The sequence below is a fragment of the Thamnophis sirtalis genome, unplaced genomic scaffold, assembly GCF_051295495.1.
Source record: "Thamnophis sirtalis isolate CommonGarterSnake01/CBP01778 unplaced genomic scaffold, rThaSir2_p1.2 scaffold_9, whole genome shotgun sequence".
In the NCBI taxonomy this organism is placed as follows: domain Eukaryota; kingdom Metazoa; phylum Chordata; class Lepidosauria; order Squamata; family Natricidae; genus Thamnophis; species Thamnophis sirtalis.
Window position 1 is genome coordinate 30332374 of NW_028261389.1, and position 24725 is coordinate 30357098.

General features: G+C 40.0%; 2 protein-coding genes and 2 non-coding genes across 5 annotated transcripts in view; 1 reads left to right on the plus strand and 3 right to left on the minus strand.

Annotated features, from left to right (window-relative positions):
• Positions 1 to 5949: 5949 nt before the first annotated feature.
• On the minus strand, positions 5950 to 13193 carry RPL3 (ribosomal protein L3). Its single transcript, XM_014060906.2, has 10 exons — positions 13084 to 13193; positions 11806 to 11998; positions 11185 to 11353; positions 10365 to 10500; positions 9666 to 9852; positions 9144 to 9304; positions 8127 to 8228; positions 7735 to 7830; positions 7098 to 7217; positions 5950 to 6066 (listed from the first exon to the last, which is right to left on the minus strand). Exons 1-10 carry the CDS (start codon positions 13084 to 13086, stop codon positions 6022 to 6024), a joined length of 1212 nt encoding a protein of 403 aa, XP_013916381.2. The 5' UTR covers positions 13087 to 13193; the 3' UTR covers positions 5950 to 6021.
• LOC148044075 (small nucleolar RNA U83B) lies at positions 9451 to 9544 on the minus strand. Its single transcript, XR_015697794.1, has one exon. It is a non-coding gene; the product is annotated as a small nucleolar RNA U83B (small nucleolar RNA).
• LOC148044076 (small nucleolar RNA U82P) lies at positions 10501 to 10550 on the minus strand. Its single transcript, XR_015697793.1, has one exon. It is a non-coding gene; the product is annotated as a small nucleolar RNA U82P (small nucleolar RNA).
• Positions 13194 to 21137: 7944 nt separating the features above from the next.
• SYNGR1 (synaptogyrin 1) overlaps positions 21138 to 24725 on the plus strand; it is a 29434-nt gene continuing 25846 nt past the window's right edge. Inside the window, exon 1 of one of the 2 annotated variants that reach the window (XM_014069862.2) lies at positions 21138 to 21673. In XM_014069862.2, coding sequence (XP_013925337.1) covers positions 21575 to 21673 — 99 coding nt within the window. In that variant the 5' untranslated portion in view covers positions 21138 to 21574. The remainder of the gene's footprint in view (positions 21674 to 24725) is intronic. The other variant, XM_014069863.2, reaches the window with a different exon arrangement.

The window sequence follows — 24725 nt, forward strand, 5'->3', positions numbered from 1 at the left end:
CTTTTTATAAAACTCTCTAGGCTTATAGCCTGAAATTTTCTTGTGTTCTCTCACTAACCAGGTTTCTGAGATCAGTCTAGGATAGTTAGATGCTGCCTCCTGCTGCAAATACAACTATTCCCAATCTGGCAACCTCCAGTTCAGTGATTTGGCAACTTTACGATGTGTGGATTTCAGCATGTTCTCTGGAGAATTATGAGAGAGAGTTGAAGTCTACACATCTTCAAGTTGTCAGGTTTGAAAAAGTTTGCTCCAGATGACCTGGGACTGCACCTTCCACAATTTCAAAGGTTGGGTAGAAAAGATTGATACTCTTGTCATGTATGAAGCATCCTAGGGCGGAGCTGCATCCCTCAACCAACTTTGGAAGGCTGTGGTAAGAAAAATGAAGAGACCCTGATCCCTTCAAGATTTATTTGAGGAAAACTGGCTCCAGACACCGTGTAAAGAAAGAACAGATGAAGTTTCTGAATAAATATATAATGTAGGCAAAACCACCAATCATACAATTTGACCTTCGGATGCTATCCTTTTTTTCTTACTCAAAAGCATTCATACCATAGAAGCATACAAAGAAAAGAATTCTATATAAAGGTAAGGCTACAAGTACTGTATATTTTAAAATGTGCCTTCTGTTTCCTTTGTCTAAAATTCTGATCTCAGATACTTCGAAAGAAGTCATTTTTGCTGACAGCCAAGCCTTTTCCAGACTGAACCAACCCATGGCAAAGGCCAGCCCTGTGACATCACTCAATTGTTACTGGTTGCTTTGGAGATGGTGTCCTAAACACAGGATGCAGTCTTCATTTCTGCAGGAATAGAAAGGTAGAGATATCATTCCATGGATCTGAGTGAGCAAAGAGAGACCACCACCTACTGGTCCACTCACTCAGCAACAGTACGGGTGTCTTCAAGGACATCTTCTATAGGTACACTGCTAAGTCAACTTTCTCAGCCAATTGATCCTGCCAGATGTGCTGGACAATCGTTTCTCTTAAACTAGACAGCTTTGACTTTGGGATTCTGTGTTGCAAATTCTGCAGAAAAGCTAAGACCAGAAGCCCATTGAATGTGGAAAGACAAATTTAATGTGTTCAATGGCAGTTCAGATCTTAAGCTGGTTAGTTATGTATACATTTCAGATATTCATATCCTTCTGTCAAAGATTTCAAGAAACTGTTTGCCTGAAGGTCAACCCTCCAACCCATCCTGTGGCTAGATTGAGATATTGGCCTAGATATAAAGGTAAAGGTAAAGGTTCCCATACATTTCCGTGCTAGTCATTTCCAGCTCTAGGGGCAGTGCTCATCTCCGTTTCTAAGCTGAAGAGCCAGCGCTGTCTGAAGATGTCTTTGTGGTCGTGTGGCCACGTGCTCTTGTGGCCAGCATGACTCAATGCTGAAGGCGCACAGAGCGCTGTTACCTTCCCACCAAATGGTCCCTATTTTTCTACTTGTATTTTTTTTTTACGTGCTTTCGAACTGCTAGGTTGGCAGAAGCTGGGACAAGTAACAGGAGCTCACCCACTTACACAGCGCTAGGGATTCGAACTGCCGACCTTCTGATTGACAAGCTCAGCATCTTAGCCACTGAGCCACAGTGTGCCTTGGTCTAGATATACTGTATATTTAATAAACAAATTTCCCTCTTGAGATGAGAAGAAAGTTATGATGTTTGCTCAATCTCATTTTTGAACTGATGCCATAGACCGAAGTAAATTAACTGCATAACACATTAGGCTATAAAATTAGGCTCAGGGTACCACATAAACGGAAGCAGTGGCTATAGTGGTTGAGCTGGGCAGCAGAGATCCAAGTTCAAGTCCATCAGTCATGGAAATTCATTGGGTGATTCTGAACCAGTCATACTCCCAAGATGTTGATGTGGAGTCAAATGAGAGGAAAGAGTATTATATATGCCAGCTTCAACTTCTGAAGGAAATACAGAATATATATATTTGGTTATTTGGTACAGTGAGTCGGTTTTTTCAGGTGCCAATTGCTGGGGATACGGAGACAGTGCAAAGAGGAAGATACTACAGTCTGATTTTTGAGACACACACACACACACAGACACCAAAGTTAGCTAGCTGCCCAAAGTTAATGTGGAAAGATTGCACTAATCCTAACAAACACTTAAAAAGTTGATTTATGAAGTATAATTGGCATAAGTATACCAATGTAGAATTTTTATAAAGTTTTAAATATTTAAATACTTAAATTTCATTCATGACCTCCACGTCAAACTATTTTGTTCCATTTTCCCAAAGCATTAAGCAATTTTAATTCAAAAGCTCCATTAAATTATTGTTTAGGACTGTTATCACCCCCCTTATCCATAACATTGACCATGCTATGTATTTCCTTACGGTAGCTAGCTGAGCAAATGCAAAACTTCTCTCCTGCAGAAATAAAGTATATTGACTAACTTTAAATGAGGATTATGACACTTAAGATAATAGATGGGAAATACCTTTTAGCATCCACTGCATTTTGCACATAATAATGCAGTATGTGGTTCAAGATTATTGATGCCACTCTGTTTTCCTTTCACTCGTACCATATAAAAACAATGTGATGAATGGTTTTTCAGTGATTATCTTATCTCAATTGTAAAATAGTATAACAAATATTTTTATCCACTTCAATTCATCCTATATCTCTGTAAACTGAGGATGATAGTATTATTAAGATATGGTCATTAATTTGCAATAAAACTATTGAAATGTGAGCAAATGCTGTTTTGCCATTTATGCATTCACTTGCATATTCAACCAACTTGTTCTTCTGCATCCCTTCTATAGAAAGGGATGTTTATATCACACGTTTCCAGAATCACTGCATCATGCTGGTGGAAATTCCTTTGGTTTATTCACATTTCCCATCCACTGTATATTCCATTATTCCAGCCTTTCAGCATCAATCTTTCCAATCACAATGAGTAATCACCATACAGTGGTGAAAGTTTGCAAATTCTTTAGAAGTATCCATGATCCCACAGAGTATAGACACAGTATAGTGTCATCTGAGCAACATCTAAGTCCTATTAACAGAATAATAGATATGAAGATTCTGATTAAAGTGTAGTCTCCTATCTATGCAGAACATGAGCCCAACATTCACTGTCTTTACTGGAAAAATTAGTTGATGTTTTTGATTTACTAATTGATGGCATCTCCTTTAGCAGTAAATGACCTAAAACTTATCCTATACCTGTACTCTTTATCTTCTTTATTAGGGGTCACCAACCTTTCAGATCTCAGGGACCACTAAATTCATAATTTTAAATCCCGCAGACCACTAATATGGGGTTTTTAAAAAAAGATGAATAGTATTTAATGCAATATAAAAATGCAAACAATTTTTCTTTGGATCTCCAAAATGTTCTTGCGGACCACCAGTTGGTGACCACTGCTCTATTATTGGCTTGAAGTATTTCGACTTATTCCTCTTTATAAAAGTATTTCACCTTGATATTGTTTTACTATCTTACATTAACATCTTGATTCAGACATACCACAAAGATTAAATTGGTATGTTAACCAATCACTCTAGAGCACATTTGTGGATTACTGGATTGCAAAACTTGTTTTAGCTTTAACCACAAGACATCTTGACATTCTCCAGTAGAATTTTGTGGGTAAAATTTAGAATTCAGATTTTTAATCTGTCCACAGAATGCTATCTTGAAAGCCTACTGAACCATTAAAATGGTCATTAGCAAATATGAGACAGGCAGCACTAACGACAAGCACGTTTTTTGCCCTCCCCCTTATTCGTCCCCGTCATTATTGCTCATTCTTCTTAAAATGTTGACTTTAGAAAATAAAAATATGCCTTTGCTGTTGTTCTGGAATAGTTTGTAACATCCCATTTTTTATTCTTGTATTTTTGTTGGACCATTATTCCTGGGGAAGAATGTGACTGATCATGTTTAGTAATTGTTTTATATCTCTTCCTAACCTCACATTGAGCTTTTCTGAGATCCCCCCAAAAACCCTATTGCCAAATTATTATTCCTGTTAAGGGCAGGCTTGGCAAATAAGAGGTCTTGTCATGTTCTCATTGATATGAAACACCCACACCCAACCCACTTAGAGCTGCTTATCCAATGGCTTTAGTATTTCCCCCCCAAAAAGATGTTGATTTATTGAGCTCAACAAAGACAGGACACAACATGTTTTATGTAAGAATTAATAATTAGCATGATATCAATGAGGCAAGCTCCAATTATCCTACTTTGGACACATTATCCAGAGACTTGTAGCTCTCTAGAGAAGGCTGTGATGCTAAGAAAGGCAGGTATGACCATTATTAAAGCGGTGGAACTCCATCATTACAGCAGAGGTAAATGCACCCTTGAAAGACCTGAAATACTAAATTAGGGGCATCTATTTAGTTGCTAAGAGTCAAGTGACTTGATGGCACATACAGGTAATAAATCAAGATAAACGGTAGGCTGGTTATTTTCTGCAAAATGTCTATTTTCTACATCTATACCATGCTAGGTATGTGCTGAATGGAAAATATTTAGATTCAAGTACAAAAGATATGCTTCAGAAATTCATCAAAAACACGAAATCATGTAGAAGGGTATCGTAGTTATCTATCATAAAGTGGTCCATCATCTTTTTTCCAACTGTACTCCCAGCAGCCTCCCTTTTCCTAATGTGCCCCCAGTGTTTACCTTCCAAGGAAAGCCTATTTGTTCATTTGTATCTGGCCTTTATTTTTACAAATAGCTCAAGGCAGCAAACATGCCCCACACTTTCCTCCTCCTGTTTTCCCCGCAACCATCCGGGGGGGGGGCGAGAGTGACTGGCTTGAAGTCACTCTATTAACTTTCATGACTAAGGCAGGATTTGAACTCAGTTGCCTGCTTTCTAGCCTGGTGCCTTAACCATTTGACCAAACTGGTTCTTCTCAATTGGCCCCCTATCCCTTCTCTCGCAGATCTTCCCAATACTATTTTCTTCCTTTTTGAACTGCCACCCATTCCAAAACATGTCTGACCATAACATGCATATTTATTTCAAACATATTCCAATCCACCTGAAACTAGTGATCTCATTGTTTCATTTAAAACTAGTTTATATGTGGAAAATTTCACATATTTCCAGTTACAGAACTTTTAAGTTGGAAGGGAAAAGCCTCCAACAGACAGAGTGCCTACATCCATGTTTTATTTGGCAACAATGCAATAATTATGTCATTTTATTTTTTATCTTTTCCTGAAATGCCATTACTATCCATCCTACAACCTTTGGATTTCCTGGCTATCTCCCTTCAAAGTGTCAGAAGCGTTGAGAGATCAAGGCTGCAAAGCGATTTCTAAGTTATCAACTCTGACTACACATTCATATCAATCTTTATAGTTGCTGGATTGTTTTTAAAACGTAAGGAAGTTGCCAAGTGCAAAAATAAGACACTTCATGTTTTGACATCTTTTCAAAGAATCATCAATATTTTGGAACACAAAATAGATCAGCATGCCTCACTCTAATTTGGGCGCTGCTGAAGCATAACGTCACCATGAAAATGTCTTGGTTCAATGAGTCTCAGCTTCTGCAATCACATTAAGAACAAAACATGCCAGGGGGATTGACTTTGCCTCCACAGATTCTTTCTGCATAACGTTCTTTAAAATATCACACATCAAATGTCTGCTTCAAATATTTTCCTTAATGAAATGCAATATATTGTTTCATGTACAAAAGTTGTCAAAATCAATTGCAAATATTTCCACTCAGTAGAAAGTCTTTCCTAAACACTGGAAAGCCAAATAAATTTCAATTAATATAGCTCAATGGCTTCCAGAATCAGGTATCAACTACTCTTTATTTTTTCCTTGACAGTACAACTACTTAGCATATAGATCAATACTTGCTGGTATTAAGCAATGTGCTATTAAAGCCTAATTTAACACTGATAAACAGAACAATTCTATAAGAACAAGGCAAAACGAAGACTTTATTTGTAGTTTTATTATAAACTACTGATGAAAATCACAATACACCAGATATTAAGCAGTCTCCTCTTTGGCAATACGGTCTTTCTTGAGTGGTCCCTGAAAAGAGAGAGAGAGGGGAAAAAATCTCAATTTACATAGTAGATACCAGTAAGGATACTTTAGGTGGGGTTTTTCCTTTTTGAAGACAAAAATACTCCATTGAACAGCAATTAGTAAGAGTATGTTGCCACCTACTGGACACCTGATGTAGCACTGTCTGAATTTTAATGTGGTTAGTGAACTACATCTAATGTATGTTGGTTTTGGAATGTTTTAAACACGTTAGATGGAAACCTATAAAAACAACTTCAGCAACTATATTTACATAGCAAGTTTAACACCTTTACACCTCCAATAGTTAAAATACTGGAAGTGTAAATTTGTTAAACGTGCCAAGGAAGGCAAAGATAATAAATTTGCTTTAGGAATTGGACCAAATCAACTCCCAATTAAGATCTCAAACTCATGTAGGTTCCTCTATAATAAATCTGTCAGTTTTAAAGGCAAAAAATATGTAACTCATTTTTAATTTTCCACGTAGCAGAGAGAATCTTAATATGAAAATGGGCATGCAAAGTGTATGAACAGCTCTCAATTCTTATACTGTGAAAACTATGGGAAGAGTTTAAAGAAAAAGTAGCCAACAAGTAACGTTGTCTCCTCCCATAATGGCTTGCAAATCCAAAAATGGAAAACCTGAATAAAGTATAAAGTAATTCAACTGTAGAGTTGAATTTTCAGATATAGAATCACTTCCTTCCTCTTGTCACAATTTAAGTTATGCACAGAAATGATAAGAAAGCCATATGGGCATCCATTCCAGATAATCTTCATCAGAACAACAGTATAGCTTCCAATTTATATTAAATCCTTATCAATAATGAAAGCAGAATTTTGAAGTCACAACTCATCTAGGTAGTAAATTTTATACAACCCTTGATTATTACCCAGACCTTCAACAGTTACTCTCTACACTTTGGAATGAATTATGCTGTAGATACAGAAAGCAACAGAAGACACATACACACAAAAAAGGACAAAGTAAAACCATTATCTGAGGTAACAAATTGAAAGGAAATAACTCTTACCATGAAAGCTTTCTTCTCTTCTGCTGTCTGGAAACGTCCATGGCCAAATTTGGAAGTGGTGTCAATAAATTTCAGGGCAATCTTCTCCAGAGCCCGACGTTTGGTCTGCACAAGCAAGGACTACACAGGAAAGGATTAGAAAAAAACCCTGATTAACAATCAATTTGGAAATCTCATTAGCCCCTATTCAAATCAGTTAATGTTACAGCAAACCTACAGCTTCCATTGCACATATCAGCCCTCTTAGACCTTAAGAGCTCTCCAATTCTTGGCTACAATTCCTGGAATTCTAGGTAGCATAGCTCCTGGCTGTACATTAGATATGCAGGAGTCCACATTAGAAAGGGCTGGATTATCTAGTACACGTGCAAACTCTACAGTAACTGCTTGATGCGATTTGAGTGCTCCACCCAATCCTAGTGCAAGAGGGATGAATTCAGGCATAAAATAAGTGAGCAGCCTAGGAGTGCTTCCATGCTTAAATCATTCTTTTTCTTACAGACATGATTAGAATTAGACTATGTAACTCAGTCAGTTACTGTCTGTCTAGGGGGCGTTTCTGCAGATGGTAAATACTTATTGGAGGTCTGACTACTTTCTGGGGAAGGAAACAGGAATTTCACTTTGAAACACTCACCTTGCGCAGAGTGAGAACTCTCTTCTTGGTCCCGACAACACATCCTTTCAGCATAATGAAATCATTGGTAACTTCACCATAATGGACAAATCCACCCTGTGTGGTAAGGATTTTTAAAAAAAATGTTTTTAAAACCATTTAAGCCAGCTTCCCTTATTCCCAGTGAGATTCTACCAAAAACTCAATCATTAGGTTTTTTTCAAGGCAAAGAATCCAGAGCATCTAATGATCAAATAAAAACTTCCAAAACACATTCTAAGGAAAAGGGATAATAAAAACTATTATAGTGCAGACCCAACAGTACCGATCACCATTCTGTTCCATTAAAACATGGTTACCCTATCTTTACTACTCAAAGTTTCCTTAATTTCCAACTTTTAAATACAACTCACCAGAGGATTAATGCTCTTGTCAGATTGATCATATTCGGTTGAAGCATTATTTTTGATTAGCTTGCCATCTTTGATCTGGTAACCTTGTCCAATCTTGTAGATCTAAAAAATTAATAAAGAAGGTTCACCAATACAGAAATAATTCTGAAGAACTATACTCATTGTTACCCAGGTAGGTAAAAGCCTATCGGCAAATATGGAGTGAAAACTGCAAACTAAAATGCATCTGAAAGTTGCATTATCATTTGTGGACTTCTGATTAGCATCCACTGGATTTTTCTGTAAATTGCCATCAAAGATTTGATATTAGCAAACATTTTACACATATAATTACCATATTTTTCAGACTGCAAGACACTTTTTTGTCTCTCAAAAGGGGGTGAAAATGTCTGTGCATCTTATAGACCAAATATTGCCGAAGCCCTGCCCACCAGTTGACCATTTTTTGTCTTCCGCACGACCGGTTTTCAGGCCTATTTTTTTTGCTTTTTTCAGTCCTCTAAGACTTTTTTTTGGGGGGGGGGGGGAACGGGCCAAAAAAGCCTCAATAGCCCCCCCCAAGCCTAAAAGGGGCCCAAATAAGCATTAAAAAGGCTGAAAATGGGGCACACAGCCAAAACCCTTTTTGTTGCTGTTTTACTCTTCTAAATTTAGATGTGTCTTAATAGTCAGGTGCGTCTTATAATCCAAAAAATATGGTACTCTGTAGAATTCCATTTCTTCTAGAGCAATTTACCTATATTTGTCCTTTGTAATACCAACAAGTGACAGTGCACTGCAACTCTTCAATTAATAATGTAAGTCAATTGCCTATGCCTTTCAAAATTATAAATCCAAACTCACTCAATATGCCGGTTTCTCCCAAACCAAACAGAAGCTTTTAAAGTAGAAGTAATAGTACTTCAACTCATACTAACTGCAATGAGTACAGCCAATGCCAAGGGACTGTGGCAATAACGCTTCAACCTGGGTGGCCACCAACTCAAGGCTGCAAAATGTTAAAGCACACCCACTTACCTTTTTATTGATTTCTGTACGGTGATGGTACCCCTTCTGACCAGCACGAGCCACAGAGAAGGCCACACGAGCAGGATGCCATGCACCAATGCAAGCTACTTTACGTAGGCCCCTATGAGTTTTGCGGGGCAATTTTTTTGTATGCCATCGGCTAGTGACACCTAAGAATAAGAACACAGAACTTGTCAAGTTACTGTTAATTACTAGTTCTTTTAGGAGAAAGTACTGAAAACAAAACTAAACTACCCAGGAAGCCTCTGTAGTTTTTTTACTGACTACCCTGTTCCCTTCCCTCTTTCATTATGATGCTGCTCTCAGAAGGAAGGCAGCATGGAATAAACTCCTCATGGGTCTCAGGCACTGTGCCCAGTGCATATTCCATGTCCTCATCACTGAGCAGTACTTTAGTGCAGATCAGTTTGCTCTCCTTGTCACAATTCAACATGAAGTCAAGTTACCCCAGAACCTACATAGCTTTGAAATACCAGCTTCACTATAGTTTTACCTAAAAGCAATAGTTACCTTTATATCCCTTGCCCTTAGTGACTCCAATGACATCTATCATTTCATCCTGCCCAAAGACAGTGGACACGGGCACCTGCTGTTCCAGCTTTCCTCGGGCCCATTCCACCTTTTCAGCTATGGTGCCACCATTCACCTGGATCTCCATCAAGTGAGATTTCTTCTGCCGGAGTGGAAGCATGCGCATCTGATGGATGAACAGAAGCAATATTATAGCTTGTACAAGAGCCTTCATTTTTTATTCATCTGTGAATTTTTCCTGCCATCAGATTAACATCTTCAATGAAATCATCCAAAGATGAAGAATGAGTGTTCGTTCTCAGAATAGGCCACACTCAAAGCCCAGAGTGCTAAAAAAGCAAAAATAAAAAAGCACCAGCATTCCCAACTACTTTCTCTTGCCAAAATCAATGAACGGTTTGTTTATATGCAAGACCCAGATGAATAAGAGGCAGAAGAATAAGTAACAAAATAGATAATGTGAAATACTCAACAAAATTGAAATCCTTCAGGGAAGTTAAGTAATATTTTACCATGAAATGTCCAATCGGACAATGTAGTTCCTATAGAACATGTGGCAACTGTGCTTTACAAAGTGTTTAGTAATATTAAATGCTTAAGCAGCTTTCAATTTAATAATAGCAATAACAGCAGCAATTCCTTGGATAAGTCTTCAGTGTCTATAAATCAAGTACTCACCTGAGTGTGGGCAATAACCCTGATGACCTGGCAATACTTCTTCATGCTGTTGAAGTCTTTCTCCAGCTGTTTCTTGCCTTCCTCATCCTGCCACTTCTTGCAGTACTTGGTAAAGGCCTTCTTCTTGGACTTATGCCTTCAAGGAGCAGAGCACAGAGGGGGATTGGCACAGTCCTTCATCAGCCCACCCAGGGAGGTGGCTGAGTGGAAGAAACCGCCAGGGGATTGAATAGGCTCATTGCCAGCTTCTAAGGAGTCTTTTCCACTGGCAAGCGGAGCCTGGAGCTCATCAGACAATGGCCAACCTGCCAATGCTGAGCGGAGCTGCCACAAACACCAAAGAACATTAATATTTACAGAAATAATCTTGTCTTTCATTACATGTCAGGTTCACTTTAACATTAACTTCCTTACATGTATAGGTGAGAGCTGCACTTCATATGAAAGACTCCAAATGTGCTGGTGAAAATAACTTCCTGAATCATCACTCATTTGCCAATTATATCATATGGGGGAAATCAAAGAATATGTCAGAAATTCTTAAACTACATCACCCTGAAATCACTCAGGATGATAGAAACTACACTCAGTACACTCGACAATCAGCAACAAACGCCAAAGGCGATTCCTTATGTCCGCCCGTCGAGAAAATCATCATGTGTAGTGCAGATGTTTCATTTCTAACAGGAACAGACCCTTCAGTATAGTTTTAAATGGACCAGTTCCAGACTCAAGATTGTGTAATCCCTGGCAGAAATATCATACAGCCAAATCTTATAAACTTTGCACTTTCCCACGTAGGAAAATGCAATTAACATACCAGTTCTTGTAGAAACGACGCTTGCACTCATCGCTGATGTGTTCTGCAAACACAGTCTTGAAGGTGCGAAGGCCACGGGGAGTTTGCACATAGCCAACAATCCCAACGATGACCATAGGCGGGGTTTCCACCACAGTAACTGCTTCTACAACTTCTTTCTTGTTCACCTCTGTGAATCAAATGTTACAGAAGTTATCCTTAAAGCACCAAGTTTTGGTTTTTTTATAATTAATGGAAAATGCAAAAGGCTACATACAGAAATAATCTAATCCTTCCTTTCTGCAAGTTAAATTATTTTATTTATAAAATTTATAGATGCCCATCTTAATTTAAACACCTTAGTGAAAACTACCATGGGAAACTCAAAAAGGATGAAAATGTTTTCTTATACCTATGCAAAAGTTAAACCATTACACAATCAGAAAGAGAAGACAGAACATAAGTAAGACTTCCCAACTGTACTCCAACTGCAGGCTGACTGGCTAAGCAATTGTAGTCTAACTAATCTCCATCAGAAAGATATCTTGATGCTATATCTTAATCATATACATCTTAAGCACTGGTGGCAAACACCAGTTTCACTCCACCCACCCCAAATCCACGGAGTAAAGGAATACTTACTGGACCCAACTCTATCAACTTCCCGGACAATGTGGGTCATGCCTGCCTTGTACCCAAGAAAGGCAGTGAGATGGATAGGCTGGCTAACATCATCTTTAGGAAAACTCTTCACTTTTCCTCGATGGCGAGAACTGCGTTTACGTGGCAGGAAGCCCAAAGAGCCATGCCTGGGAGCTGAAAATTTGCGGTGCGACTAGGGGAAAAAAATAATTTTCCTCATAAATTGAACAAAGTATTTCAAATCATGGACCCCTTTTAAGCAGAAAACAAACCTCTACTGAATAAGCAAGTAGGTTGTATTCCACTTATTAGAATCCTTCCTCTAAAATAATTTTAAGATTTGAGGCATAAAGCAACATAAGCATTAGCTTCCCAGGACTGTTACTAGCCCATAAAGAAAGTTTATACATTTTACTTCAAAAGACTCACTTCTCTTATCAATTGTCCTTATTAGGTATATGTCTTGTACTATTTTTCCCCTATACCAAATACGCCCTTTTAAATAGCTTTAGGGGAATGTGGATTTTTGCTGGACAAGAATTGCCGAGATATATACATGCTTCTCTGATCGTCTGTTTTTCTCATCCCTATGAACAGAGCATGTGGATAACTTTAAAGAATCATAATCACACTCAAAATTGAGACTTTCCTCCCATGTGCTACAATTCTATTGGAGGATAAACAGATAATCCTACAGGGGTTTCACATATTTAATCATTCTAAAGGACAATAACATTTGGGGGGGGGGGGGCAAGTACTTTGGCAATGCAAATGATACCCCATCACGGCACAGCATTGCAAATAATGTTCACACAACTGGAAAGAAATCTTAATATTATAGCCACTAATCCCATCCATTAATCGACAGATTCAGTAAACCCAGAAATCATCCTATTCAAAGCTTTACAAAGTCACTTTGTGGCCTTGACAAATAAACTAGGCCCCAATTTGAATAGCTGCTGTTGCATTAATATCCTGAATAACTAGGCAAAGTTCTTCAAATAATCCAGCCAGCCTCCATAAAGGAACGTCTTAATTTAAATCATTAACTCTGTGCGTTTAAAGGGAGAAAGAACTAATGAATCGACAGTAGGCCAATTCTTAGACCCTTAATAGGCCCGGGTCTCTCATCTAATAAGGACATAATTACTCCCAAAATGCTTATCTGGGTACCTTTAATTAAATATGAGTAAGAAAAACCTGGGTTTTTACACGTGAGAGACACCCTCGAAACGATGGCAATAGATTACACATCGCAGGCCCCGCACAACCACCTACCATTTTCTGTCCGAGCCGACGCAGAAGGGAAGACAAAGGCCGCGCATGCGCTATTTATCTCCTTTTCGCGGGGAGGTACGGCGAAACGCCTTTCTGGGCTTTTACGCATGCGCCTTTCAAGTCCTTCGTACGTCAGCATAGGGAAATGTCGCGAGGAGGGTAGAAGGAAGTGATACCATTGCTGGTGGGGCGGGACTACGAGTGCTGATAGAGCTTCAATAATGCAGAAGACGGGCTTGCATAGCGAAGGACCAATTAGGAATGTCATTCGTATTAAACCTGACGTGGAATTGCTTGTGAATGAACGTATCTTCGGAATCAAGCTCTTAGAAAATTATGTCTTGGTCTTAATCGTGCGGTGGGGGCGGGGCAGCAGTGGCCCTCCAAGACAGTTCCAGTTTCTCATGTGGTTCCTTGGGAAAACGTCCACTCCTCATCTAGCTCAACAAAAAGTTCCAAGACCCAGCCCAAACTTGTAACTTCAGACTTATTTGGAAGGTCCTCTTTGATAGCCTTCTACGTTACTAGCATTTTAGTATTCAAAGATACCCAACTTCTGGACTTGCATTCATTAGCTAGCCAGAAGCAGAGTACACAACCCTCTGTTGAAAGAAATGTCCTTCTGGATTCGGCTACAAGTGGGGAAAAAGACACTGGAGACCTGGAGACTGCTTGGAAATATGGTTTATTGTTGGACAGGACCACATGGCTTGAGTCCTGAACAAAAAAGGTGATCACATGCTTCAATGTTGGTGGAGAAAAGAGAAGGGCCGACTGTGATGCTGAGTCCCTGATTTTATCCCCCTCTAGCCTTTGATCTTGAGCTTGTATTGGTTGTCAGACTCTGATGGGCCCATGCAGGGGCAACTCTCTAGGCTGCGTTTTGAATCCAGGTTTGGTTGAGCTCTCAGATGCCATGTGGGGAGTTGGGTAAAGTGCCAATTTCTCTTTAAAACGTTTCTTCCTTTTACATCCAGGGAAATATATTCTGCCTTTTCAACATTTCCTAGGATATTTCATTTCTCTGGGAGAGGGCTGGGTGATAACTTTCCACACCTCTAAACGTAAAATCATTTTAGAAATGTAAACATCTACGCTTGTATAAACTCTTGATTATTTTGAAGTCTTACTCTTATTCTAAAGCGCAGTCACCAAAATCTGTGTGAAGCAGCATGTTTTTAAAAAACAAAATGTCAGTTTTATAGCAGGATGTTCCATAGAGATATGGAATTTGTAATGCATAGGATTGTATGTTGTCTGTCATATGTTAAAAAAGAATACCAATGAAAATTAGCATTAACTTCTCTTGGGAACTTCCATAACTAGAATAGAATAGTATAGAATAGAATAGAATAGAATAACAAACTAGAGGTTGTTTATTTAAGGCAGTTCCATATGTATACACAATCACATGTCCGCGCACACACACGGGAACATGATGAATGGAATTTGTCATATCCTCATTTTTTTAAGCTAGTACATTTTAAAAATTGGAAACAATCCAAGATTTCCTGAAGAACAGGGCACAAATATTCACAGAGAACAAGACGGGAGAATGAAAATACTGTTGAGATGAAGAAGGCTGAATGAGAAAAATTCAGGAATCACCACACTTCTGGATTTTATCTACCTGTCCTACTGGGTCTGCAAAAGAGGAATCTCCGGGTATAAGCAATGTCATCTGACACAACCCAGGAAGATAACCATTTCTGTTGTAGTGCCTATACTTTGGAACATCATTCCCTCAGAATCTAGATTGGCCCTGACCCCATCTGTTTTTCCTAAGGCTTTAACAACTTGGTTTTGTCATCGGGACTGGAGAGTCAGGAGATGAGGCTTATGTTGACCTGGGATGAATGGGTCTGTTTTCATTCCAGCTGCTGTTTTTAGGTGTGGTGTTTTTTTTCTCCCAGTTTTTTATGCTTTTATAGTTTCTTTTACATTTTACAGTTTTCCAGGATCATGACTTTAAAATGGGTAGCCACATAAATTGAAATAATAAATTTATTAAATAATCAAAATTAAATACTTCCTGTCAATATTCTGTCCAACTATCACATATCCTAGGGGACACAGTGGCTCAGTAGCTAAGATGCTGAGCTTGTCGATCAGAATGGTCGGCAGTTCAGTGGTTCGAATTTCTAGCACCACATAAAGGAGTGAGCTCCCGTTACTTGTCCCAGCTTCTGCCAACCTAGCAGTTGGAAAGCATGTAAAAATGCAAGTAGAAAAATAGGGACCACCTTGGTGGGAAGATAACAGCATTCCGTGTGCCTTCAGTGTTTAGTCATGCCAGCCACATGATCACGGAGACATCTTCAGACAGTGCTGGCTCTTCAGCTTTGAAACGAGATGAGCAATGTCCCTTAGAGTCGGGAACGACTAGCACATGTGTGCGAAGGGAACTTTTACCTTTACCTTATCACATATCCTACAGTTCATTTTAACTTTCTTCTACAATAAAATTTCTAAACTGCCCATTGTACTTTCTAACTATATCTTTTTCATTCTCATCTTCCTAGCCATCCATGTCTTCCCCCTTTATAGAGGTTAAGAAAAAACAGGCATTTGAATCAATGGTTATTTTTAAGACTTATGTCATAAAATGCCTGGTGTTCAGCTGGTAAGCCTACTTCAGTATGCCCATATTTGGCTCTCTTTCTGATGTAATAGCTTGTTGATGTGATATCTAGTTACAAAAGAGGAATCTTAAAACAGATGCAAAGGGAAGGAAAGAAATTTGTGCTGGAGTGAGGGTGGCCTTACATATCAGGTGCCCAACTTAACAACATGTTGAGCAATAAAGGATGTGTAGTTTACCAGCCATTGGGAAAGCAAATTAGGACTCAGAGAGCAGAACAGACCTTATGGCTTCCCCAAGCCCAACTGATGGTACTTTGCTTCTTGATATATTCTTTTTTTGTAAAACTGTACAAGATGCTGCTGCATCCTCTGGCCACAATAGGGAGGCTGACCTTCTATTGGATCACTGTCCATGTGACTGCGATTGTCATTCTGTGTCACTTCAGCCAAAAGATGTCAAGCACAGTGCGTTGCATTCTGCTTAGGAAGCTCTGGAAAGATGTGCTAGCCCCAACAATCCGGATCCTGTGGTGTTTCCAGGCAATAATAAAGAACGTATGCTTTTATTGGGCCAATACTTTTCAATATTATGCTGCCAAATGGACTCTAGGACTGCTGTTTGTACTCCTGAAACAAAGAATGTTGCCAGGTGCTTCATCTACAGAACAACAACTTTACCATTCTGTGCACAATTGTCCCAAGGAAAACAGTGAATTTTATCAGATGTTACGACCAGTCATGAAGCAAATTGTGACCTCTCTCTTCCTGGGATTCTTGGATGGAATTCAGGAAGCTGCCTGCTTGTCAATAGGAATATTGAAATATGCACTGACCCAACTTTTTAACTACAAGCCCATACAGCATTCAGCCCACAACGAGGACCTTTTAGGTGATGTGACCTGTGTCCTTCCGCGTATCCATGTTCCCTTGTGCACCCGTTTTAAGGGCCCTGCTACTTCTATTCTTAAAGACATACCCCAGCATTTTTACGTGCTAAAATTTGTTGTGGCCACAGAGCACATAGTCAGTGGACCAGGCAAGTACGGTTTAGATACCACCAATATTCCTCTGCATGAAAGGTTCCAGAACAACAGAATGAAGAATGGGTTTTCTTCAGTGCAAAAAACAGGTACAACCGTGAAGCGAATGAAGGTGGCTTGCATGGTCTTCATTGCACTCTACCTTTCCATGTTCTCCAGTGTTATAAAGATTATCAGATAAAAGAAGTCAAGGTTGTTATATGCTGACATTTTTTAACACTTTTGCCTTGGCATTTGCACTGTGGTGCTCCCAGTTATATGGGGACGTATGCATGCTTTTATCACACAACGGCAAAAATCCCTCATGTATTTTGCTAATATAGCGTGGTAAGAACAAATAACTATATTTTAGACTTTTTAATGTAAAATTTTCAAGAGGGATCTGAGGGCAAAAATGGTGCTTTAAGAATTAAACTTCTAGATGTTTCCATTCTTAATAGTATAGTAATATGGAGTAATTAGATTTTTAAATAAAAACTGTTTACATGCAAAACTAGCTCACATAACACAAATGAATAGGTAGGATTTTTTTCTTTCAGTTTGCTGTATTGTTCAAACTGTTTGAATTGCTTGATAGTTTTTATATGTATGATGTATTGGCTGGCCTGAAGTGTGAGCCTTGTATTTTGTGAATTTCCTGGCCATACAAGCACAGATCTTGACAGGATTTATGCACTGCACTAACCTATAACATAGCTTATTTGCAGCTTATGTGAATTCCAGCTTTCCTCCGCTCCAAATCCAAGGTTACTTATGTGATTAAAATTGTAACTGGATATTTAGCAGGGGTGTCAAACTCGCATTGTCATGTTGTCGTCATGTGATGTATTGTGACTTCCCTTCACCTTTCGCTAAAATGGGGGTGGGGCCTGCGGTTAAACCCCTGGTTTAGAGGAATGTGACAAAGGAGGGGAAAAATCAAGTTTAGAATGAAACATGAATGAAGCAATCAGAGCAATATCATCCTACATTATAAAATAAAATTGTTACAACATCGTCACATTTATCTTCCTTAAAATAAAATCCAGTGTACAAAACTGATGTGGCATTTATCAACAGTATCACTAATTGTTATTCAGTATAAATGCCACCCATTGATTTAAACAGATTTTTTTTCTATAAGTCATTGCATATTATTCTGGCTAAGTAGATCGGTGTAAACTTGAACAGGTATTAAGAACAGAATTAGTGATTAAATAATTCAAGACTATTAGGATTTTCTGTTTCACACCCTATTTTTTGCAGCCTAAGTTCACAATTTCACTACTCAACATTCTTATAGTGCACATGTATATATTTTGTAGTATAGTACTACAAGTTGGCTGGAAATTCAGGAAGATGTACAATTCATTTGGAGGTATTAGGTTGAGGAAAATTGCTTTATAATGAACACAGTTTTGATATCTATTGCTGGCAAAAGTTAATGGTGCTCTTTTCATTAATACTCACAGACTTGGTATAATTCCTATTTGCCAAATGCAGGTCAGCAACCTTTTTGGGTCAGTATGTGCAGCATGGATTTAACAAAAGGTACATATTGCATAAAGTCACAGGAGAATGTATTATGAACCCAGTCTATTGGTACTTTCTGAACAAACAGCAGGGAATTAAATTATGGCTTTTCAATATGAGTGATCTCAGACTATTTTGTGGAGACTCTTACAAAATGATTTATGTGAACAAATTTTCCTTTATAAATGGGCATTATTTCAAAAAAGTGTATGCTGATCCACAATTGCTAATTTCTATTGTGTAAGCCTAGCAACATAGTCCCAAATGTCCCGATTCTGTAATTAAATGTTAAATTCACAGCACAGGTCTAGATTGGGGGGAAAAAATCTTAATTAACTCCTTATTTACCTCTTTGATATTAATAAGACTTAGATCAGTGCCTCCAGTTGTTAAATAGGAAAATATTTCAGAGTATGGCTCAGCCTTACAGCATGGGCTGATGTTGGAGCACATATCAAGAATAAGCGTGCCACTTTCTATTGGCTTGGATAAAGCTTTTCCTGGCATAGTTGTAGTTAAAAGCAATTATAATGAAAAATAGAGGGGCAAAACACACACAAATTAATAGTCCTATTTGACAGGCAGCAACTTTCTTTCCTATAGTTATATAAAAACATTTAACAGTTCATAATCAAATGAAACTATGCTTAAAAAGCTAATCACATTTTAGATTGTTCTATATGTGTATTAGTTTTCAGAATGAAGTAGGGAAGAGTGAAAGACTGTTTCTTGCAACTTTCTAACACTGCTATTGCTTTGTAAACCAAACTGACTGAATGACAAATCAGACTTTTGTTTAGTTTTGCAACTTGGCAAGCTTTGCAACTTTCTCAGCAATTTTATCTGGAAAAACTATCTGGTTTTTTAATGAAAAATCATCTAGATAATGTGCTACTCCAAAGTCATCAGAGACTTTGCTGTACCATGTATTTATTTGCATTTCATGGCTGTTCCCAACAATCCTTATGAATATCCTCAGCGTGTGCAAACAAGACACATACTGTCATCTGCAATAACTTATATTTTCCTTTTCCCTAATACTTAAGATTTTCCAGAAATTGGATCTAGCTTATTTTATAAAACAAAAGCATGCACAAAAATATTTTTTTATTGTTCCAGAGCTATTAAAATTCCAGGTGTCAAAAGAGTTTTAGCTAATATAAACTATTTTAAAGATTCTGGAAGGTTGGAAAGGAACTATTTACCTCTAATTGCAAAAGATAAACTCATTTCAGTGTAATGCAGCATGACCAATTGGCTAACTGGTTTTTCAGGGCCATTCTAATTCCACAGCAAATAATTTCTAAACAGAATGAAGAAAAAATTATGCAAACTGCTGAGTCAAGTTCAGCCTGTTCTGCTGTTACATGTAAGTTATATGTTGGCCAGTCTCTACCATCACTGATGTTGAAAATGAACAAATATATATTGTGACAGTATGTTTCTGGAAATGATTTTACTAGTTTTGTTGCCATTGTTATTTTAAGTTTGATAAAAGGTATCTGCTTTTTTCCTGACAACTGCTTAGTGACTGGCCCACCATCTAAAAATTCTGCAAGTAGCAAGAGTTAAAAATCTCTAAAGCTGCAATTTTTGGTACTTATCATGAAATAAGTCGCTGAATTCTGCAGGAGTTATTTTGGAGCACTTTATCAGGTAAAGAGATGACAAAAACAAAGAGGCAATTCTTCCCAAAATTCTCATAGTAAATATAACCTACAATTGGATATCCCCAAAGGTGCTTTTTCAAAAGGCAACTGGACTTTATTTTTCCATGAAGACATTTCGCCTCTCATCCAAGATACTTCTTCAGTTCTGAACTGAAGAAGTTTCTTGGATGAGAAGCAAAACCTCTTCAAGGAAAAACAAAGAATGTCCAGTTGTCTTTTGAAAAAGCACCTTTGGGACAACCATGACCTGGATGACTGAGAATCTCCATAGACTACAACTGGACACCTTTCTTAGTGTAGGAAGTTATCACCCAGCCCTCTCCCAGAAAAAATGAAATATCCTAGGAAATATTGAAAAGGAAGAAACATGTTTTAAAAGACAGAATAGCTGCCTGCAGCTTCCTGCTCGTCCCCCTTTGTCAATGAGCCATTAAAGCCTGAGCTAGTCCACTTTACATAATAAAGAGTTCTCCCCTTCAGCTCCAGAGTAATGGGATTAAGGCATGATAATATTGGCCCTTTACCCAACTCCCCACATGGCATCTGAGAAATCAACCAAACCTGGATTCAAAACGCAGCCTAGAAAGTTGCCCCTGCATGGGCCCATCAGAGTCTGACAACCAATCATAATACAAGCTCAAGATCAAAGGCCAGAGAGGGCATAAAACCAGGGACTCAGCTTCTCTTCTGCCCTTCCCTTCTCTTCTCCACCAACATTGAAGCATGTGATCACCTTTTCTGTTCAGGGCTCAAGCCATGTGGTCCTGTCCATCATTAAAATTATCTTTCCAAGCAGCCTCCATGTCTCCAGTGTCTTTTTCCCCACTTGGAGCCGAACCCAGAAGGACATTTCTTCCAACATTAGGAATAACTAAAGTGATACAAAAGGCATCCTTTCGGGTTCTCCTAAGTTCTCCCACAAGCCAATTGCTATAAAAATGGAACCCAAGGAAAAAGTAAGAAAGTTCCATTTAACCCAGGAGGCCTTTACATCTTGTTTTGGTAAGATATGAGCATGTTTAATTATCATCTTAACGAAGACCAGCACAGACCTATTCCCTTCTATCCAGGAAAAAAAAACCCGCTGCGTTCACTGGGTTACGTAAACTATGTGTTTCGGAGGACTGCAGTCCGTTCCTAAAATAGGGCTCCGGATCCGAAACCGCCTCGTTAAAGAAGACCGCATTCCCTGGAAAGGCCTTCACGGCCGAGGGAAGCGGAGCTCCGCAGCGCCCTTCCCACCCCCCGCCCTCCAAGTTGCTAGGATGGAGGGTGCACGTAAGCGCCTGCCGTCATTAGGACTCGCGGCCGCCCTTTCGACTGCTGCGGATCGGGAGCGCGCCTCGCTGCCTTTGCCAACCCTGTGTACTGTCTTGTAAGGTGGCTTTCCCACCCCGGCCTTAATTGTCGCCCTTGAGTTTCTCCGTTCAGCGCGGCAAGTAAGGCCGGGAGCAAGAAGCGAGGGCGGGGCCGCCGGGCAGGACCTCCCGACATCGCACACGGCTTCACCGTCCCCTCCGCTGACACCGCTGCCTCCTGTCTGCGGGTTGCGCTCTCGGATGCTGGACGGCGCAGCCTGGTCTCTGTCCTCTCCGTGAGCCTCCGTCCCTGGCGCGGTAAACTTTGAGGGAATAAGCTCGGAGCGAAAGGCAGCTCGGCAGGTCTTGCCAGCGGGCTGCTCCGAGGATGGAACCGGCCGCGTACGGAGCTGGCAAAGCCGGAGGCGCCTTTGACCCCCAGACCTTCATCCGGCAACCTCACACGATCCTCCGGATAGTTTCTTGGGTAAGGAGGCGCTCCTGGAAGGCTGTCAGGTTATGAAGGAAGGGCCGAGCTTTCCGGATCGAGGGGCTTAGCCCGGCGCGTTCAAAGCCACCTGCACGCTTGGAAATTCTCCTCCAAAATGTGGCGTAGATGGCTCGTTTGCGAAGAGCCGGGCTGGGTGCAAATGTAAGCGAAGCTGACCTTAAGGTTTAAGAGGGAGCCGCTCGAGCAGGAACCATTGACACTTGGTGGGCTTTTTTTTTTAATAAGCCGTGTCCTTTTTCATGTTGGCGGCGCGAAGCATATTATGGAGGCGATTAGGGATACCCGATCGGGCTGGCGTGGATTGCAAAGACCACGGGCTGGCTCGATCGCCTTCCTCTGGAAGAGCCTGCAGGGCAAAGGGGAGATCTGGGGTTTGGCCGAGCGGCAGAATTAGACGGCCCTTGATGACCTTTAAGATGGCAGGGAGGTAGGATCATCTTCCAGCTCAGGCCTCTCTGCCTCTTCTCCTTTCTGTCTTTTCTGCGGTGCAGCCCCTGGCAAGGGTTGTTTTGGCTGTGTGCAATGTATGTAAAGGGATACTGTGTGTTATGCAGCAAGTGGTAAGAAGGATGAAAAATAGCACAAAGATTCAGTCCCCCTCTTCTTCCCATCGCCTAGAAGAAATGGCCCTTAATGATTTTGTAGGTGGGATAGAAAATGGCAAAACTTTTATCTGTCCTTTGCCTTTCTCAAAAACTTTTTTTAAAGAGGTGATTTCAACTGGGTTCCCTCACCTTTCATAGTGATACCACTATTAATTTTGATCAAAATAAGGAAAACAGAAGTTTTACATAAGAAGGAGCTGTCTTATGGACAAAGAAAGTTGGAGAGGGAATTAAGAGAATAATGGTGAGTTTTCCGTCCTCTATGAATCCCATTCTTCACGTTTTAATTTCTTGTTTTGTTTTTCAACATTTGCAAGGAGGATAGGGATAAGGAACTGACGGGTAAAATGTGTGTAATCCTCTAAATCCTCAGTTCCCCTAGCTCCAATTTAAATATTCCTCCCCCATCCCATTTATGTATCTCTATATACCACATTTTTTTATGTAAGTGCCTGTAAATGTAATGGGGAAAGTGATGGAGATATAGCCAGCCATTCCAAAGAGAATAATTCCTTCCTGTACATGTTTTTCTCCCTTTTGGAATGGATGAATCAGGGGGAGGTCATTCCATCTTGTGACACTTTGCCATGGCTGCTGTGCACCTATCGTGTTTGCAAGAAGGTCATTTAGATTAGGAGAGCAAATTGCAAATAGAAATCTAGAGAGAGCTTTTGTCTCCTGTGAGTGTCACAAGGAGAGAAAGGGAGAACACAGTGACAAGGAAGAAATTACAGAAATGGAATGGCTTCCTTCCTCCTACCCCAACTGATCAAGAAAGCAGACTGAGTTAAGGCTGACATAGATATAGCTTAGGGCCTGGAAACCTGAGAGACGACTTATCTTCAGTGGTTTTTTCCTACCCAATATGTTCCACCACAGGGGATGTGCTCCAGCCCCCCCCCCCATTAAACATTATCATATTGTGGGATCTAGGAAGCATGATTTCCCTGTTGCAGCCCCCCCCTCTCTCTCTCACACACACACACACATCCCAGAGGAAGATCTTCCCTGTTGCAGCCCTCTCTCTCTCTCTCTCTCTCTCTCTCTCTCTCACACACACACACACATCCCAGAGGAAGATCTTCTCTTCTAAGACCCAGAAAGCTTTAAAAACCTGGCTTTGATATCAACTGAATAATTGGTGCTTTTCATCCCTCTTTTATTTGAAGATTTTGTTAGCATTCCATTGGTTTAATGTTTTTCCTTTTTTAATGTTTTTTCTAGTTTTGTATGTCAACAGTCTACTGGGGTTGGACAGCCAATGAATATAAACAAACAAACAAACAAATATTAAACATAGCCTTACTTGTCATCCATTCAGATCTTCAGGAGGAAGCCAAAACAATAGGATCAAGTGTATTCCTGTCTAATCCATTCCTTATGGGAGTTTCCCCATGTTTCCTAGAGATAACAAGGACTGGGGCCTCTTGTCTACAAAACCTCTCCTCTGATATTAATTATGAGCCATAGCTTAAGAATGCAGCAGTGAAAAAGGCCAGTGTGATCTTGGGCTGCCTTCATGTTAGCATTGCATCTATACTGCAGGCGATAGTAGTGGCTGTCCTCTGCAATGAGTAGATTGCACTTGGAGTGTTGGGTCCAGTTCTGGGTGCTGCATTTTAAAAGGGCCCCGCGGAAGCTGGAGTAATTTCAGAGATCTGAGGGGTGTTTAAGCTCCCCCAGATGACTGGGAGAGAAATGACAATGTTGTACAACAGGGGTGTCAAACTCAAGGCCCGGAAGCCGGATCTGCCCCCCCCCCCCCCGGATTCTTAGATCTGGCCTGCGGGGCCTGCCTGGGAACAGCAAAGGACCGGCCCATGGTGCATCTGCCAGCGAAAATAAGCTCCTGAGCTCCGTTTTTGGCTGCAACGGCTTCCTGCAACCCTCTGCCGGAGTGCCCTTCCGAGCTCCATTTTCTCTGGCAGAGGGTTGCAGGAAGCAGTCGCAGCCGGAAATGGAGCTCAGGTGCCCATTTTCATTGGCAGAGCGTTGGGGCCACCACAGGCACCCCCGACACGACGTCAAACTGGCCATAGTCACCACGACCACCATGGTCCCACCAAGGTGAAACATGACCGTGATGTGGCCCTCAATGAAATTGAGTTTGACACCCCTGTTCTACAATAAAGCTTGTCATATGCAAGAGTGAGTCAACTCTGCTATCTTGAATACCAATAATTGGATATTTAAAGAAAAACAGTTCATGCTGAACGTTGTATGGAATTTATGATAAGAACTGTTAAAAGTAATGAAACAGTTTGCCCTAACTAGTACTAAAGTCTTCCTAGGGGAAATGTTTTCAAACATTTGCCCCTGATTCCTTCTCTTTCTATGGGATTGGACTAGATGACCAATAAAGTACTTCCAAACTCATGCATTCAATGAAGTGTTTTTTTTAAAAAAATTACTTATTTTAATAA